Source organism: Biomphalaria glabrata, chromosome 8 (assembly GCF_947242115.1).
Source record: "Biomphalaria glabrata chromosome 8, xgBioGlab47.1, whole genome shotgun sequence".
In the NCBI taxonomy this organism is placed as follows: Eukaryota; Metazoa; Mollusca; class Gastropoda; family Planorbidae; genus Biomphalaria; species Biomphalaria glabrata.
In genome coordinates, this window is record NC_074718.1 from 6,145,185 (window position 1) to 6,162,987 (window position 17,803).

Below are 17,803 nucleotides of genomic sequence, written 5' to 3' on the forward strand. Positions count from 1 at the left end.
GTCATCAGTCAATAAATTCATTTAAAAAAAAAATAAAGATGTTAAAAAAATGATTATACACGCAACGCTTACACAAATGTCAATATCAGATTTGCATAAACATTTGATATAAAAACATTTTCATTGGCGCAAAGTTTACAAACAAAAAAAAAAAAACAGAATGAAGCTTTTTTTGCGAGACAAATATGTCAATGGATGTAGATCAAAACTTTGAACACTTGCACTCCACCCAATATAAAACTTACAAGATCAGTTAGTCACTAGTCCCGCCAAGTTCCTAAGTCTTACTTTTTTTCTGTATATAGCAGGAGTCGGTAAAAGGGAGGGGGGGGGTGTCTATAATGTAAGATCCACTATGCACACTTTTACTGTACAACCTTATCATATAACACACAGAAAGTGAACTGTAAGAATGCTTCACAGTAGTAGTGTCCTCTTTGATTATACATGTGACTTATTAATGTACCGGTATCTAAAAAAAAAAAGTATAGTATACATAGAACAAACTGAAGCTTGACTAGGTATCGCTGTAAAATGACAAACCATTTTTTTAAAATTATTATTACAAAAATAGTAACTTTCCTAAAAGAAAGTAGTTTTTCTTTATCATTTTTTTTTTAAATAAAATTTTCTTGCTTATTAAAGACTTCAGAAAGCGGATTGATATGGTAGATCAGCGCTAAGAAATGTGTGATATAATTATATTATGAATAAATTAAGTACAGCAAGGTGGTGGTTGGGATGGAAGCGGAAGTGGGAGACACTTAAGCAAAAAGTGATGACGTATTGCACAGACTCAACATAAATAGAACCTTACATCATAACAGGAAACTACTTTTCTTAGTGTCAGCTTACAAAGACTCAACATAATTATAACCTTACATCATAACAGGGAACTACTTTTCTTAGCGTCAGCTTACAAATAGTTTTTTTATTTTAAAACTGATAGACCCATAGTGATAAAAAAATAATAAAAAAAATAGCCAAATCTTGTATTACACATAACAAAAGAATAAAACTAACAAACCGGGTTATTTTTTTTTTTTTGAACTGATACAACAACTTATCACGTTTTATAGTGCTCTTTTTGTGTGTATATAACCAAAGCTTAGTGTAAATAATCAACTGTATTAAAACAATAACAAAATAATACAGGGAAAAAAAGCCACCATATACAGTGTGGTTTGAAATTAGGAACATGTATTTACAACATAAATGAAACAAAATATCTCTATCATAACTTCTAGAGTAGTCTAAATCTAAAAGGGAGAAAGACCCGGATATGTACATGTATGTTTTTATTTAAAAAAAAATAATAAAAAAATTTCTTAAATTTGTGCTATAACCACTTTTTTTTTTGTTTTTGGTTCATGTTTAATAAATAATATACATATGTCAAAATAAAAACAGGTCAACAATCAGTATAAGTAGAACATAAGAATGAACAAACATAAAAGGAGGGAACATGTGAAAACATTGAACTATTAAATACAAAGCAAGGGCAATCACTAATGCAAAACTGGGATTTCTCTCCCTTTGTGGATATTTATATTATTGCTTTTTTGGCAGAAGTGTAATTGTCAATCAGTTGTGGCTTGCAACGGAAAGGTCAAGGAGAGAAATTTTTGATTTTCTATGGTGAGAGACTTAAGCAAAAGGTCGTCACCTAGCAAATACTCTCGTTGACACATCGGTCAAGGTAATTCTGGAAAGTTCCTTTCTTTGCTTGTTTTTTTTTTTTTGTTTTTGTTTTCCCGCTTGATATTTCAAACACTGGATTTGCTCTTTGGTTCGTGACGCTTCATGTGCAGGGCGAGGTGATCAGAGCGAGCAAAGCTGCGATCACAGACCTTGCATCTGAAAGGCTTGGCGCCTGTGTGCTTGCGTATGTGCCTGGTCAGCTCGTCCGAGCGGGCGAATCGCCAGCCGCAGGTCTGGAAATGGCATTGGTAGGGCTTCTCCCCGGTGTGGATACGTTGGTGGGCTTTGAGGTGGGAACTTTTGGTGTAAGCTTTGCGGCAACCTGCAGATCAAAGAGAAAACAAATTTCATTAATTATATGTAGAAGCCTGAGAAGGCTAATAAAAGGTAAACATTTGAGTGAATAATTAACATTGAATAAGAGTCTGAATATGCAACTACCTGACATTATATGCTCTTTATACATCTAAAAAGTATGTTATTCCAAGTTAGGGTTAGACACCTAAGTTAACAGTGGCCATGGCGAAGTTGGCCAAAAAGGCGCAAATTAAGAGGCAAGAGAAAAAAAAAAGAGGAATACCTAGGGATAGATGGATTTCCGATAAGCTGTGAGCTATTGAACCAGTGGAAAATCACTAAAGTCTAAACGTGATAACAAAGGAACGGCCCCATAGTACGCCATTTCAACATAAAATTTGAATATTGTAATTACCTGTATTAAGGATTTGGCACAAATTTATCCAAGCTCGGCTACGTTGTAACATGCTGAATGTATTGCAGTCTTTCCCATCACTTTGAATTACGCTTATAAAATAATCTAGTAATAATTTAAAAGCCACTAAAATCCGATTCTCGAAGCACTGTCTTGAAAACGACAGGTGTGAGTCATCAGATAAGATTTTTTTTTTATACAAAAGATATTATAGGATAAGATAGATGTGGTTTATGCAGACGAGTTGAAAGCCACCAATCATCTTATACATCAGTCAGTGACCGGGTATAGACATTTTCTTGACATGCCGCCATTTAGAAAGGAAAAAAAAACAACGTTTGAAGAGCAATGGGCCTTGTGTCACGAGCCAATGGGTCAGAGGACTACAGACAAATTTGATGAATAATGCTGAGGTCACTGACTCCCCCCCCCACACACACACACCAAACATCCCTCCCTGCCTCAGCGCCACTGGATTAGCAGGATCAATACTGTTCTAAGGCCACGTGAGGGGTGGGGTCTATATTTCATACATGTCACGTGCGTATTTCAAACAGAGGCTTGCGAAAGTGGAGACCTGGGTGATATTACAGAACAACGTTAGATGTAAGAGTTATCTGATAAAAGCTTAGAGCGTTACATGTGATTCTATTTTTAAACTATGACACACTTTCGTAGTCTCGATAGGAAAAGATAATTCACATGAACACACTTTCGAGATATAAAACAGATTCAAGAAAACTGCATAGAATGTACTTTTGGTAAAATAAGACTTACTTGGGAAGTGGCAGTAGTGGATTCGTCGTTTCTCTAGCTCTGGGTTGTTCTTCCTATTATATTTGATCGTTGAACAACCTGGGTGGGTCACTGGCTGCTTTCTGGGGCGCTCCGGCTTTGAGGATGAAGTCGAGGAGCAAGGCGCCATGGACACCGTGGTGGGAAGGAATGATGGGGCGGGGCTGAGAGAAGGTTTGGACAACTGGGAAGCAAGTCCTGGATAAGGTGGGGGCGGCGTCCTTCGGATGGCTTCGTTGGCGTTGTTAGGGCTGGCTGGTTGGGAGTTGGGTGGCGTGGGGAACATACAGGGTACCACATGAGGGGCTGGGGAGACTGAGTTGAAATTGGACTTGAATTGAGTATTCTGGGCAGAGTATGGAGATTTGGCACCGACTTGACTAACGCTGACTACGCCCCCGCTTGAGCTGGGAGACTGTCGAAGTAAAATATGACTACTGACAGTAGTACTCGTCGATGAATTTGATTGGCTAAATGTCGATTTAGGGGTGTGTCCATTGAATAATGAATTAGGTAAAGTACTAGAACACTCGGTGGGAACTATTGCTGATCTGTACGAAGAGTTAGGCGTGTTGAATAAAAATGACTCCACACTGTTAGGGCGGGATTGCGCTTGAGATCCGAACTGACAGGATGGTTTCTCTTCATAGTCTATTGGTTCACACTTGACGTTAACTCCACCCCCTCTACCCGCCAACTGAATGTCACATGGCATGTTGTTGTCGACAACGTTCATGCTGGCAGTCAAATCCTCCCATAGGGAGTCTGTGACAACCGGTGCCACGTTAAGGGCGCCGCTGACCAAATTTGAGGAAGTGTTTGATATGGCTGGGGCAGAGGCGTTGACAAGTACGTCGTTGTTAGATGACATGTCGAATATGGTAGAGTCGATGTCAAACACATCCGCGGATTCTGCTTCGAAAGTGTCCATGGGCGTCTCCACGGGCTCCTGCTTGATCCAAGGAGCGGGCTTGATCTCATCCGTGGTTCCCCCGAAAAACTCCTCCACAATGGAAGAGCTCGTCCTTCGGGAGCATTCATCCTCGAAGAGGGTGAGCTTCTCAGTGGCGGTCAACATCCTGGATCCCACCTTAGGCGGCACCTGGTAGGGCGCGTTGAAAAACCTCTTGGTGGCCGACAGGAAGTCGGGCGTCTTCATTGGCGTGCCAAAGAACTCGTCGATGACGGAAGCGCTCTCTCGGCGCGCTTTCTTCAGATGAATGGGCGAGTGGGTGATGTCAGCGAGGAGCCTCTCCATGCCAACCTGAGGAAAACAAAGAGCGTTGTGGTTAGAGATTATGCTGTGAGCGCATCGTGGGAAATCTCGCGCGCGCTGGGCTGAGAACACACACACATCCTTAACACCGCGATCAACAAAATAGTCCCTCGGATGTCTCCTACAGTAACAGAACGACATTGTCACAACGCACAAAAACACCAGAAAACGTATAGAAGGATGCTCCTCGATTATAGTCCACGAAATCAAGTGACGGCCACATACGCCGAAGCCGATTTACACAGTGAACCTAGTTCAAAGGTTGTCCGAATATATGCCTCTCACCTGTGAAATTATGGACACGATTAGCTCAGGAGGGAAAAAAAAAGGAGGGCGGCGACGCAAAGGGATAATCATGAGAAGAACATTTTATAAATTTATCCCCCGAGGGTGTCACTCGAATCTCCCTTCCCCACCCTCTCCATATTTTTTTCCCCAAATCTCGCGAACGTATATTGGCTTAGATCCAAAACGAGAACTCTGGTTATTAGCGTAAATGGATTATAAAAAAGGTAACCTCGTAGGGAAATTATGTTTAAAAAAAAATTTTGTGAAAAAAAAAATGCATATAAGTTAATCGTATCATCTCTCGCACGGTCTAAACCTTTTACTTCTACATAGGTTCGGGTAGAGACTTGCCAGTACAAATAACTTTAATCCATCTACAGTTAAACTAGTATAACCAATCAGTTAAGTCTGTTCTAACTTATTAGGATGGTAGGCCTATATAATATAACAGATGGTACTGAGAGTATCGAAGCATACGACTTAAATCTAAAAACATCAACGCACTTGTTTTAATGTTTTTATATTTGTTTTTTTCAAAAAGGCCAGCAGACGACCAAACTGCGTATCACTACGCGAACTTGACCAATTAAGGATCTCGTGTCGAGAGATAAGTCACTTCGGTTAGCCCTCGAAATTCTCATTGATAAGAATTTTTTTAAAGTTAGCGTGACCTATATTCATTTACCCCACCCCGGTGAAAACAGTAAACGGGAACCATGGGTAAAATAGCAAAATCCCATTCATAAAGTCGTTATATTAAACACATACTACGATAAGATCCTATATCTCCCCCCCCACACACACACACACCAGTATCAAAGGAGTAGCCCTTGTAAGTGACAGACATAAAAAGCCCCAATGCTCGTACCCCAGCGACTTCCTGAAACAACAGGGATACCTGGAAATGGGCTGGTATAGTGAAAGTAAGAGATTCCGAGGAAAATACCACTTCCTGTTTCAACTTGTTCGATTCATTCATAACAATTCGTGCTCTCATTAGACTTTGCTGGTGGTACGTTATGCATACACTAAAAAAGCATCTTTACCACGTCAAAACTCTAGTACGATCAATCAACCCTAAGCCCCAAAACATGCCAGAAAATGTTCAAAAGAAACACGACTGGTTGCTAGATCTATATGTTATTTTTTTTTTAAATCTAAATAGCTTGCAAAAATATGAATGAATCCAATTGATAGAATTAACGCACAGAAGTTAGCTACATGGTAAAAATTGCCAACTAAGAATTTAGTTGATTTTTTTTAAACTTTCTTCTTCTGACTTTAAAACACCCACGCGAATTCTCTTTCAATTACAACCAACCAATCATGGACCAGCGCACATTAAAACAAAAAAGCCAGAGTAACGAGGCTATTTTTTTTTAAAGATGAGTCACTTGGTGCGATATAGTCTGCTTCACATTTTGTCCCAGACAGTTATCTCCCTTTAGTTAGCCATTGAAATATGGTGTAACAGTTGTTAACAAACAATAGCATAAACCTAGACTATAGATCTAATAAGTAATAGGTTTAGAGTTTAAGCATTGAATAAAAGGAAATAAAAATAATCCATTGGCAATACTTACTATCTACTCTTTTTCAAACTAACACAACTCCTTAAAATATTTTATAATGGTTTCAATAACGCCAAAGATTAAAAGATCTACAATTAATTACTAACACGGTCATGGTTTTATAAAGAAAAAATGAAAAAAAAAAGAAGTGCCTCGAATTTATGAATGAAGTATTTTTTAGAAGGAACAGAACGAAAAAAAAAAAGTATACACAAATTGAGGAGGGGGAGCTGAAGATATGTGGAGGTTATTACAAAAAAAAAGGGGGGGGGAGAGGAGGAGGAAGGGGGCGCCATTCCGAGCCAGCCATAATTTTTTTCGACAACCACCAGATAAAGCGGAGTCACAGTGACAGGGCAAACAAGTCTGGGTTTTCCCCACTTGGCTACGCAGTATTAGACCTGACTCATGCGCAGCACGTATGCGCAATCGCTCGATGGCGGAAAAGTAAACACACGCACACATACGCCGGCCGGAACACGTTCTAAGTTACACGCACACACACACGCACGCACTTTTAGGGGGCCGTTGTCACAGTAGATAGGCCTGTATAGCTACAAAATCCTTATAAACCATGACCGATTTTTTTCAATTCGTTTAGTGACGTGTATTGCCAGCGTTACATCAGAAAATGACAACTTTTTTTTTTCATAAGAGCTATTTATAGTTTGAAAAATAAAATTCATTCATGTTTTAAAATTGTAAGAAACCACTTAGGGTAGTTTTTACAAGAGGTAGTGAGCGTGTAAACAACACGGAACTTTTGTCACAATGCTAAGATCGCTCTACACAGCCGACCTGAATTATTAAAAAGGAAATATTTTGGGCAAACTGAGGCTGTATTGTAGTTCTGTAGCAGGGCAATTAGCATGTACAAGCCAATAAATGAGATCTATACATGTATATTAAATGGTTTTCTCTATATGAATATTATGTAGCAATTATGCCGATTTTTTTCTTCAATAAACTCTATAGTGTTTAAAAAAAATACAATTAAAAAGTAAATAGGGTATTGTTAATATTTGTTACAACCCATATCCCACCCTCCATCGTTTTTTAATGTTAGTGTATAGTGGGTCGATTTTAATCACCCCCCCCCCCCTTTTCCATTCTTGTTCGTAGCGAGTTTGATACAGGACATGGCACAAGTAAACAGTCTGTGTATTAGACATCCACGGATTCGAAACTTGTGTTCAGGTCACCTGTTACGTCAGCACATACCCCGTATCCGGGTTGAAGAAGTGTGATACGCTTTAACACCCCCCCCCCTTATATTTCTGTCAAGACTGTCTTCTTAAAACGCAAATTACCGTGAAGCTATGGTAGTTAAAAAATGTGTTATAATATTGGTCTACGAAATTTACATACATCAATCCTTATCTATAACACTTCTTTTCCCCTATTTGTTTTTCATAATGAACAAGATGGAGGCAGTAGGGAATTCTTTTTAAGCTTAAATACATTGCTCAGAATAGCGACCTACATTTTTTAAACACGCATGCTTGGGGCGCCACACGTGAAGCTAAATGCCACTGCTCAAGGATTCCAAACAGACTCATTTCCTGATGGTTCTCATTCTTACCCCTCTCTCCCCCATACCTCAGGGAATACGAAGGACTTCCCCCCTCCCCCATCACGTTGATATAGCAGGAATTAGGTCTGTGCATCTAGTAGCCAGAGTTGTCGTTCGTACCGCTCACGGCAAACTGTTACTCAGCACAATAGCGCGCACGAAGAGCCGAGGAATGATGCCTGATCTTAGACCTATTTTTCTATATTTAGATCAAGGGTGTCACCTCATAATAATAGCAGCAAGTTCCAGAAATAGCAGCTAATCTCCCCCCCCCTTTTTTTCCCCCCACTCTTTAATGGAATGAATAAATGTTGCATCAGATGACCTACGGTCAACGTTGGAATGAGTCACCAGATACAAATGAATACTTAAAGGATGTCTTCATATCTATATAAGGGAGATAAACGACACGGGGTTTTATGGAATTATGGATGTCTTTTTGTTTGGTCCCGGCCCCCAACCCAATGATTGCGTAAGTCAGTAATAAAAAAACGCACTGGATCGCAAGGCACCTTGTTTCCCTACAGAAAGTGTTTTGAGAAATCTCTGAAAATTAGCATGATATGAAGCTCCAGGGTCTACGCAGCAATGCTGATACGAGCAAGGGTAGGACTAGACTAGTGGTCGTTGTGTGTATCCCTCAATATCGTCTACAGTTATAAAGTTGTCCTAGACTGATTCATTTTTTAAAGGAAGAATGTATTCTATCATTTCTTATCTTATATGTTACAGACGTTACTTCAAAAAAGAAGATAATTACGTCCTACGCATTTCATGTGTCAATCTAGTTTTAGTCGTGCATGTTAACCAATGACTTGAGCTCTGCTAAGTGGTTGTTTTTCCTGGCTGATTTAGGCAACCCATTCCAAAAGACTTAAACGCAGGTCTCTATATAGGTCTAGTAAATCTAGTATCTATACAACACCATTAGTTGAACTGAAGTAATCTTTAGATAAATGAGAATTGAGCTACGCCGCCTAAATAAAAAAAAAATAGTTCCAATCACTTTAAAAAATAGTGCCTAAGACATTATCTATACACATGAAGTCTTAACATGTCCACACAAAACTACCAGAACCAGCCCCAGCCCAACTATGCACATTTCAGTGGGCCTATGTACATACGAATTTCATTCAAACACCCACGCAAGTCGTCAGGCAAATAGATATCATTCTGGCAAAATCTAGCAGACCATATCGAATTACTTTCAGTTTGCCCACCCGCGCACATACCTCGCGGTTTCAATTCCACCTAGATTCTAAATCTATAACAATAATTACTGACAAAAAAAAATCTAGATCTAGATCTACTTGATCAAAGCGAAATTGATTAGAGATCTAGAATAAGTATCTATCTAGATCTAAGAATACTTCTTTGTTATCAGACTTCCTTGTAGAAAATAAAACAGCAGATCTAGAATAAGTATCTATCTAGATCTAAGAATACTTCTTTGTTATCAGACTTCCTTGTAGAAAATAAAACAGCAGATCTAGAATAGTACTACAATTAGGTCTAAATAGATATAAATCTAAGATTATCTACATATCTAGTCTCTAGATATATAGAATCTAATAATATAATAAATATTATAGATCTAGATTATATCTAATATAGATATCTATATAGATCTAGATCTATAGACCTAGAATTACCTAGATCTTGATTTATATTTATTTTAGATCTAGATTGTAGATTCTATATCATATACAGAGATCTAGAGCTCTATTCTAGATCAAAAGTCTAGGTTTGATAGAAATTTAAATTCTAAATCTAGATCTAAATATTGCATAAATCTAAATCTATAGCTAATCTAGATCTAGATTTTTTTTTACTTACATTCGTGATTTGATCGTCATTTGCGTTGAAAAACAAATCATCTGTGTCGGGTACTATTTGATCCTCAGTAACTTGGCCGGTAGTTAGCGGGGTAATATTGGCACGCAAAACTTGAGCCATACCACAGTGAAAAATAAATGTCCAATGTCAACTTATTTTGTCCAATGAAAAAATACAATATAATAAATATTGAATAAGAACTGTAGGTCTTAGGTAAGTCTATAGAGCGCGTCCTTCTCAAGAAATTAACACACTATGGAACGCGTTTGTTGTCATGTCACTGAATCAATCTCGCAACTTACTGAGTTCACCCGAATGCCGCCGCGCGTTAAATATTTAGTCCAATCGAGTGCGAGGCTAGTGACTTCGCGCGGCGAGACTGTGCTGCTGGCTGCGCAAAGGTTCTAATGTTTTTAGAGCTAAATGTTGTCAATGGTACGCAAACAACAAAGCAGAAATGAAATAGATCTACCTTAAATAAAAAAAATTTTCATAAATTTTTAAAATACATATATTTTTATTTAAAGCCGCTAAAAAAAAGCAGATAAATGACTTGTTAAAACATGTATTGACAAGAAATGGACCTCAATATTTTTAACATGAGACTTACTGGCTGTTGTAGTAGCATTTTATGAATGAATGTATTTATAGATGTTTCGTCAGTAGGCGGAGCTAATATCAAGGTTAAGTTGTTTTCCCTCAGTGGCCCCAGTTTTTTAAAAAGCGAGCTAAATATCCTATTGTAAAGGCAAAGGAAGCTTTTCCGATTATTAAGATTTTTATTTAAAGACAGGATAACGTTGTAGTCTTGGTATTGAGCTACTTCGGAACAAATAGTTCAGATATTTTGATAAATTCTATCATATTAAACTTCACACAAACAAATTACGTGAATTTAGAATCAGAATTGGGTCAGTAACCTTTGAACTCTGCGTCAAATCGAGGCTTCAGGACAGAAAATTACGTTGTTTTTCTGGTGACGTAAATGGTATTTGTAATCTATAGATTTGTCACCGCTTGTTACAGAATATATTTATCACTTAAATTGTTGACAACTTACGCATGATAGGCTAGATATTGATTTCATTCTAATTCTAGAAACTCATACCACTACACATATATAGGTATGCTGATATTTATATATAGAATGGTTTTGTTTTGTTTCGGAAAGATAATTACATCCTAGCCCAAACCTCCCGCAGGACGTGATATGACAGCTAACAGGGTTCGAACCTGGGGCCATGGAGAACACCGAACGACAGTCCAGAGCGCATACCACACGACCAGGTTAAATGGGGCCACACTATTCAGACTTATTTTCTTTGTCAACAAGGGGAAAAGAGACATACTCTGCATGACACTCGACTGAGATAGGATCACAACACTCTGGTTTTTAGTTGCTTTATTAAATGTTTATGACTTTGTTTTTGGTTCGATTCGTGATTCAAGCGGTATGGATGACAGGTCTGTACTGGGTGACCCTAGACTTGAAGAGAGTTCGATCTGTTATGATAGAAGTATGATTAATTACTCTCCTGTTATCGAGATAGACATCGAACGATTTATGATCCGTCCCCGGTGGGTAGAGAGTATGTGCTGTCTGGGGGAATTTCGCAACTCAGTTTGGAGTGGGTAAAAGATAGAAATGAAAAGGGGGGGGGCGAAGGCGCCTTAAAGCAAGCAAATCTGCATTTCATTGTTGTTTTTTTAACCTGTCTTCTTTACTTCTCTCTCTCTCCCTCTCTTTGCCTCTCACCCTCTCCTCTTCTCTCTCCCTCTCTATTTCTATCCCCCTCTCTTTCCCTACTCTCTCTCTCTCTCTCTCTCCATTACCTGTGAACCACGTTGTACAGACCTGTGGCGCGGTTACGAGGTCTCCACTGCCCACAGGTCGTGACGTTGCAGGTCAGTGTTCAGGCTTTCTATAATGATGGGTCTGGGTCTAAGCAGCGGCCCGTCAAATGCATTGGGCCCCAACCTTTTTCGGCTTGAGTGACCATAAACATTTTTGAAACGCTTTTTCGTGGGCAGCATAAACAAAAATGGCCATGTCTAACGGAACTGATAGTATCGGCTTCATTATGCACTGTGGGCAAACCTTTTAGAGCTGCCGGCTAAGGCTCGCGGGCAATGGTTGCATCACGGACCAAAAAAAAAAATGTAATCATAATAACAGCCTACGCGCATGAATACACCGACGAACTAAATTCATATTGACTCTAAAGAGTTCTTCTTCACGCCCGTTTATCTTATTTGCCCTTGTTGTTATGCAATCATTTGCATGGTGGCTTTCGCTTTGGGCGTATAGGAGCTGGCCATTTTTCGGCATGGTACGCTTTTCTTCCAGAGCTGAGGCGCATGTTTTTTCGCTGTCCATAGCTTTCTTGGTCACCGTCTCTCTCCAACTAGTGCGGTCTAGAGGTATGTCTTCCCAAATAGTCAGTATCAATGTTCAATGACTGAGATCCCGTTTTATTACATCCATGTAACGGAGGTGGGGGGGGGGCGACCAGTTTTTTCTTGAGCCAGTCTCGAGTTGTCCGTAGAGAATGAATTTCGGGCGAACATGTCCAAGCCAGCGCAAGCGGCATTGTCTGAGGACTGTAAAGATGCTGGGAATACCTGTTCGCGCAGGGATCTCAGTATTGCTTTCCATGTGATTTCCAAGATCTTTCGGAGTCATCGCAAATGGAATGAGTTCAGTTTTCTCTCTTGCTTTGCGTAGGTAGTCCACGATTCACTGCCATACATTAGTGTACTCATAACGCATGGATAGTTGGACTAGCTGTTTTGATTTACGAGCAAACGACCGAGTAACAACAGACGGCTACGCTATGTCGATACAGGATTTAAATTTGCTTCATGCATGCCATAGTTATGTACGCGTGTAGTGAGTAATACACGAATGTGTGTGTTAGTGATGTGTTGTAATAGTATAGTAAAGTTCCCCTTTCAGACCTTGTGGTCTATAGGGCAGATGATGTTAAGGTCATCTGTTTCTGTGGCCTACGGTTAACAAGGGTGTCATGTGGCCAGCACAACTACCAACCGTCCTAACTAATGTCAGGTACCCATTAGAGCTGGGTGGACTCAGAGGCGCCCGAAGATCCCGAAATTAAAAATTCACCAGGATTCGAACCCCGGTCCCCGGTTCGGAAGCCAAGCGCTTTACCGCTCAGCCACCGCGCCTCATGATGTGTTGTACTGCTAATCATTTATATAAATGAGTGTCTGATCCTTATACATTTTACAGACTAGGTGGATGCACATGTAACATATCACGTAGTTGTGCGTGTGTAGTGAGCTATATAACGTAACACATGTATGTGAATGTGTGTATTGTGCTATACATGTATATGTATTCTTTGATCATACTTTTTACACATTTCACAATAGGGCGATTTAGCTTCACAGTCATATTTAAATTAGTTGTTGTTTTTTTTGTTGTTGTTTTGCTTTGTTTGGGAGGGGTGAGGGGGTAGTGCTCAAGTTTCGGTCTCTCTTGGGTTCAATTAACATATTCCAAATAGAAATAGCACATCCTTTTATTATTATATAGAATCATTGTCAATACTAACAACAAGACATGTATCCGAACAGAGGCGTAGTGAACAAAACGTGCGCCCGGGAGCAATTAAACTTTATTGGCGCCCCCCCCCTTCCATCCCACCCATATTTTCATGAACATCACATAGAAATACAGGCTTATACATAAAGAGTATTTAATAATAATATAATACAAACAATCTTAGAATGTATTACCTAACTATAATATCTACAATAATTTCTTTGGCACCTCTATGCGTGTGGCGCCCCCCCCCCCGGAAGGTTGCTCCCGGGGAATCGTGCCTGCATTGCCCCCCTTCTCGCTACGCCTCTGTATCTTGACCAGAACGGACCCGGATAAGTCTCAAAGGATATCTAAGACTGGAAATACGTTGTCTTCTGCTGCGAACATTTCTTGCTATCATCTACACTTGTTTTTCAACGGTAGGTTTTTTTTTTTTTTTTTTTTATCTGAACAGTTCGTGTTACACATGTATCCTCGTAGTTTGGGCCTTAGGTCATTGGATACTGTGGTTTATAGGGATCCCAAAAGTCCGTTAGATGCACATTGTAATAATATTTGAATCTTATCTTATCTTATCTTAACTTAACTTAACATATCTTATAATAAGCACGAAACTGAACATAATTAAATATAGATTTTCAAGAAATGTTTTTGTTTTTGGTACATGTTTTTTTTTTGTGTAGAGAATGGAGATGGAGGCTGAGTATTAAAGCGCTGAGCTCTCAAACCGAGAGGTCATGAGTTCGAACACCGACAAATGCTTGGGTAAAGGAAAGGCCGTTTGCTGTTACGCTGGCCACGTGGCACCCTCGTAAATAGCTAGCCAATGAAACATAAGAGCTTTACATTATCATGTCCTGACAAGGAAACCTTACATTTACTACTAATATGTAAATATTTCCCCTTTTTATTGCTATCTACGCGCACAGTTTTTGTCCATCTTTCTAGGAAAATCCGGAAATCCTCGTTCCCAGCTTAAACGTGTCTCTGGTGACCCTGACCATCAGTATTGTGCAATGGACGTCGTTTCACCTCTGACCTTGTTAACGTCACAGCACGAGACCCCATTACCTGCATGCTCTAATGAAAAGGCATGTGTACTTAAGCCTCGTAACGCGCACTTCGTTGACTCCAAGGGACATAATGATCAGGGTAATTAGTTGCAGACGACAGAATGAGGACTCGCGCCAAAAAAAAAAAAAAAAGATAATACCTTGTTGCAGGGGGTAACATGCACCTGCCCGAGTGGATTACTTCGGTTCCTTGCTCTCTGCGCGCATACTTGGATCTAAACGGAACCTTCGATATACACGGGGTCACGGAGGTCACGATCTAAACTCTAAAGGTACATGCAAAGTCGGCTGGTTTGAAAGAAAAAGGGAGGAGCTAACCAGAAAAGAAGAGTTAATCCTAGCTCTACTGGCTCAACAATGCCATTGCCATCGTATATTATGTTATGTAGACCGTTGCGTATCTATAGAAGCTGTATGTTAAGTCAAGGTCAGAACGTTTAGCGCCGTTCCGTGCGAGAAAGCTCACCAAGGTCACAGTCGAGTTCGTTTCTGATGATTAGCAGAAAATTAGGAACGGAAAAGAACCGGAAACGAAGTTTTGCTCTAAAAATAGACCTAACACTGTTGATTCTCTTGATGGATTTTTGTTCCTCTTATATAGAGTTATATTTATTTAAAAAAAAAATTCCCTAACAATGACCCCGGATGGCTTAGTCCAGAGTAGTACTGGAGACGTCAGCTCACGTGACCATCTCAGTAACCAATTAAAAGAGAAGACCAGCGATGGCGTAGAGCTAATTGAAAGCATTTAATTGCGTCTACGCCTAGGACATAAGCGCCGAGGCGCACCGGGTCACCCGTCGGCGTACGCCGAAGACACCCTGTACCTAGTCGGGTTCTTCTGGTAGCGTTCAGGCAGGAAAGCAAAAAGGGGGGGGGGGGAAGTCAGTAAGTGGGTGCCGGTGTTTGTAAAATCAGTTCGTTATGTAACGCGTGTTGCACACGGCACTTCCTTGTAAAGAGAGAATCATAACAGGATGAACACAGACAACCAAATGTTTACCCATGGTAACTCCATGTTTACCCATGGTAACTTTTTCCTGATGGAACGCCCGAAACGTAGAAAACAAACAAACACACAAACACACAACGTTAAAAGCATAGATGCATGTGGCTACAGTGCAATCGACATCATTCATTTCATTTTTATGACAAAACTTAAATCAACTCATTCTATTTTTCTGTCTGTTTTTCTGTCTGTCTATCTGGTAAAAAGTTTGTACGCGTTATTTCTCCCTTAATCATTCTCGAATCAAGTTGAAACTTTACACAATTGTTCATTAGCGTAGACAAGACTTGAATAAACAGAAATAAAAAATTATAATCAATTATTTTGTTTGATACCTACAAGGGAAATTAATCCTTCAATATTCACAGACATGGGTTTTGCCCCCTTGGATAATCGTACACACATTCTCGGGTCGAGATTTTAAACTTTTATTCATTGTACTTGACAAAATATGATCAAATATATCAATTAAATAATTAATTATTGGTAATTGATTATTTTGTTTGATATCGGATGAGAATGCATTACTTACTGATTACGAATTTTTTTTTTTAAAGATTTATTATATTTTGCATGTTATTGTTTCATAGTTTAGAGAGACTATGCTAATTGAAGCGAGAAATGGAGAAAGACGGTCGAATAATCATGTGTTGTGCCCCGACTTCCAACAGGTGAATCTGAAGTCACAAGAAGGACGTTTTATTTATGTCAATCGTTTGCTGTTGTCTCTCCCCGCCCGCCAGGCATTTGTCTGAATTGTGAGAAAATGTCCATCTTTCATTCCGTTGTTCACTGCAGTTATAGGCCTATAGGTATTACCCAGAGGTCGAATTCAATCGCCGCATCTTCTGATTCAAACGCACTCATAAGTAATCATAGCAAAAAGACATTCGTGTAGGACGTAATCATCTTCTTTTTTGAAGTAACGTCTACATTTTTTAAGATAAGAAAAGATTATAAATAAGTCTTTACTTCAAAATTAAAGATAATTAAGAAGGAGCATTTGACAAATTTGTCCTAGTCCACCAAATGATAACATTCTACAATAAAAGTTAATAATACAATTAGATTTGAACTCGTATGTCCCACGTTGTATGAGATACTCAGCAGATGTAGACTTTTCAAGGGGAAATATATCAGAATTAAATCTACAATTAATATATACAACGAAACAAAGTATAAATCAAGTGTAAATGTTGTAGTATACAAAACTAAATAAATGCATGTCCCGCATAGATGATATCTGGGGATATAGCTCAGTGGTAGAGCGCTCGCTTCGCATGTGAGAGGCCCCGGGTTCGATCCCCGGTATCTCCAATTTTTTAAAGACTTTTTTTTATCTTAACCATTTGAAACATGTATCACAGTGATTCGGACGCACGTGTTCGAAACGTGTCCGAATGCCGAGCACACAAGGGTTCCCCCCCCCCTCCGCCATCTTCCTTCAATGTACCACACTAACCGTGCGAGGCTAGTCATATTTGTAACGGCCCTTTGAGGAACGGCGAGTGGATTGTTGACATGGTTGTAGGGTCTCTCTTTGGGACCCTGCAAAGTGGAATGGAGCCACTCTGGTGACTTTTTATGCACCCCAAAGGGAGTCTTGATTTGCTATGCCCTTGGCCAAATCGTTTCCTACTACGACCGTCTCCGTCTAGACCAGAAGTTTCCTGGAGTTGCCTTTGTTGCAGGACGCACTTGATCGCTGTACTGGCCACAATGATATCCTCACTAACAGAATCATATGTTATATATATGCATGTTGCGTGGTAATTTATTTTATGTCGCTTTAAATAAATTAGGTAAATTAGGTTAAAAAAAAAGGTGAACCATGTTATGACTAATAAGATATATTTACAAATAAACACGAATAAAATCAGAACGATAACGGAAGATCCGGATTCCCCCCCCCCTCCCCTTTCATCTTTTTCATATTACGCATTGATAGCATTATCACGCCACCATATTAAGTCGACACCCTTCAATCTACTGCAGGTATATTGGGAGACATTGGAGACCCCGTGACAGAGTGTGCGCAACATAGAGCTGCTATTCAACAAGGTCGGACCGGATGTATGTCACAGTGACCGTGACCTTAACACTAGGATATATACAGTGCTATAAATATGTTATTTTGGGTCTTATCTTAGTCGACTTTGTGTTGTGTAAGACTAATTTGGTTAAAGACACATGCGAAAAAAAAAATACACAAACTCAGGCAAACAGATCGGGCTAGCAGGGGCGTAGCTAGGAATTTGACATAATTTTGGGGGCCCGGAAGCTTGACTTCTTTGTGAGCTCCTGCATTTTGGGTAATATTTAATGTAAAAACACTCATTTTGGCCCCTCCCCCTCAAGTGGGGGCCGGGAGGATTTGCAAAATCTCCCCCCCCTCCTC

The 17,803-nt window shown here is 39.6% G+C and overlaps 1 protein-coding gene and 1 non-coding gene across 2 annotated transcripts; one reads left to right on the plus strand and one right to left on the minus strand.

Moving 5' to 3' along the window:
• Nucleotides 1–1,349: 1,349 nt before the first annotated feature.
• Nucleotides 1,350–10,073, minus strand: LOC106064548 (Krueppel-like factor 12). Its single transcript, XM_056038282.1, has 3 exons — nt 9,753–10,073; nt 3,191–4,472; nt 1,350–2,023 (listed from the first exon to the last, which is right to left on the minus strand). The coding sequence occupies exons 1-3, from the start codon at nt 9,870–9,872 to the stop codon at nt 1,767–1,769; spliced, it is 1,659 nt and encodes a 552-aa protein (XP_055894257.1). The 5' UTR covers nt 9,873–10,073; the 3' UTR covers nt 1,350–1,766.
• A 6,577-nt stretch (nt 10,074–16,650) lies between these two features.
• On the plus strand, nt 16,651–16,722 carry Trnaa-cgc (transfer RNA alanine (anticodon CGC)). Its single transcript has one exon. It is a non-coding gene; the product is annotated as a tRNA-Ala (tRNA).
• The last annotated feature ends 1,081 nt before the right edge of the window (nt 16,723–17,803 follow it).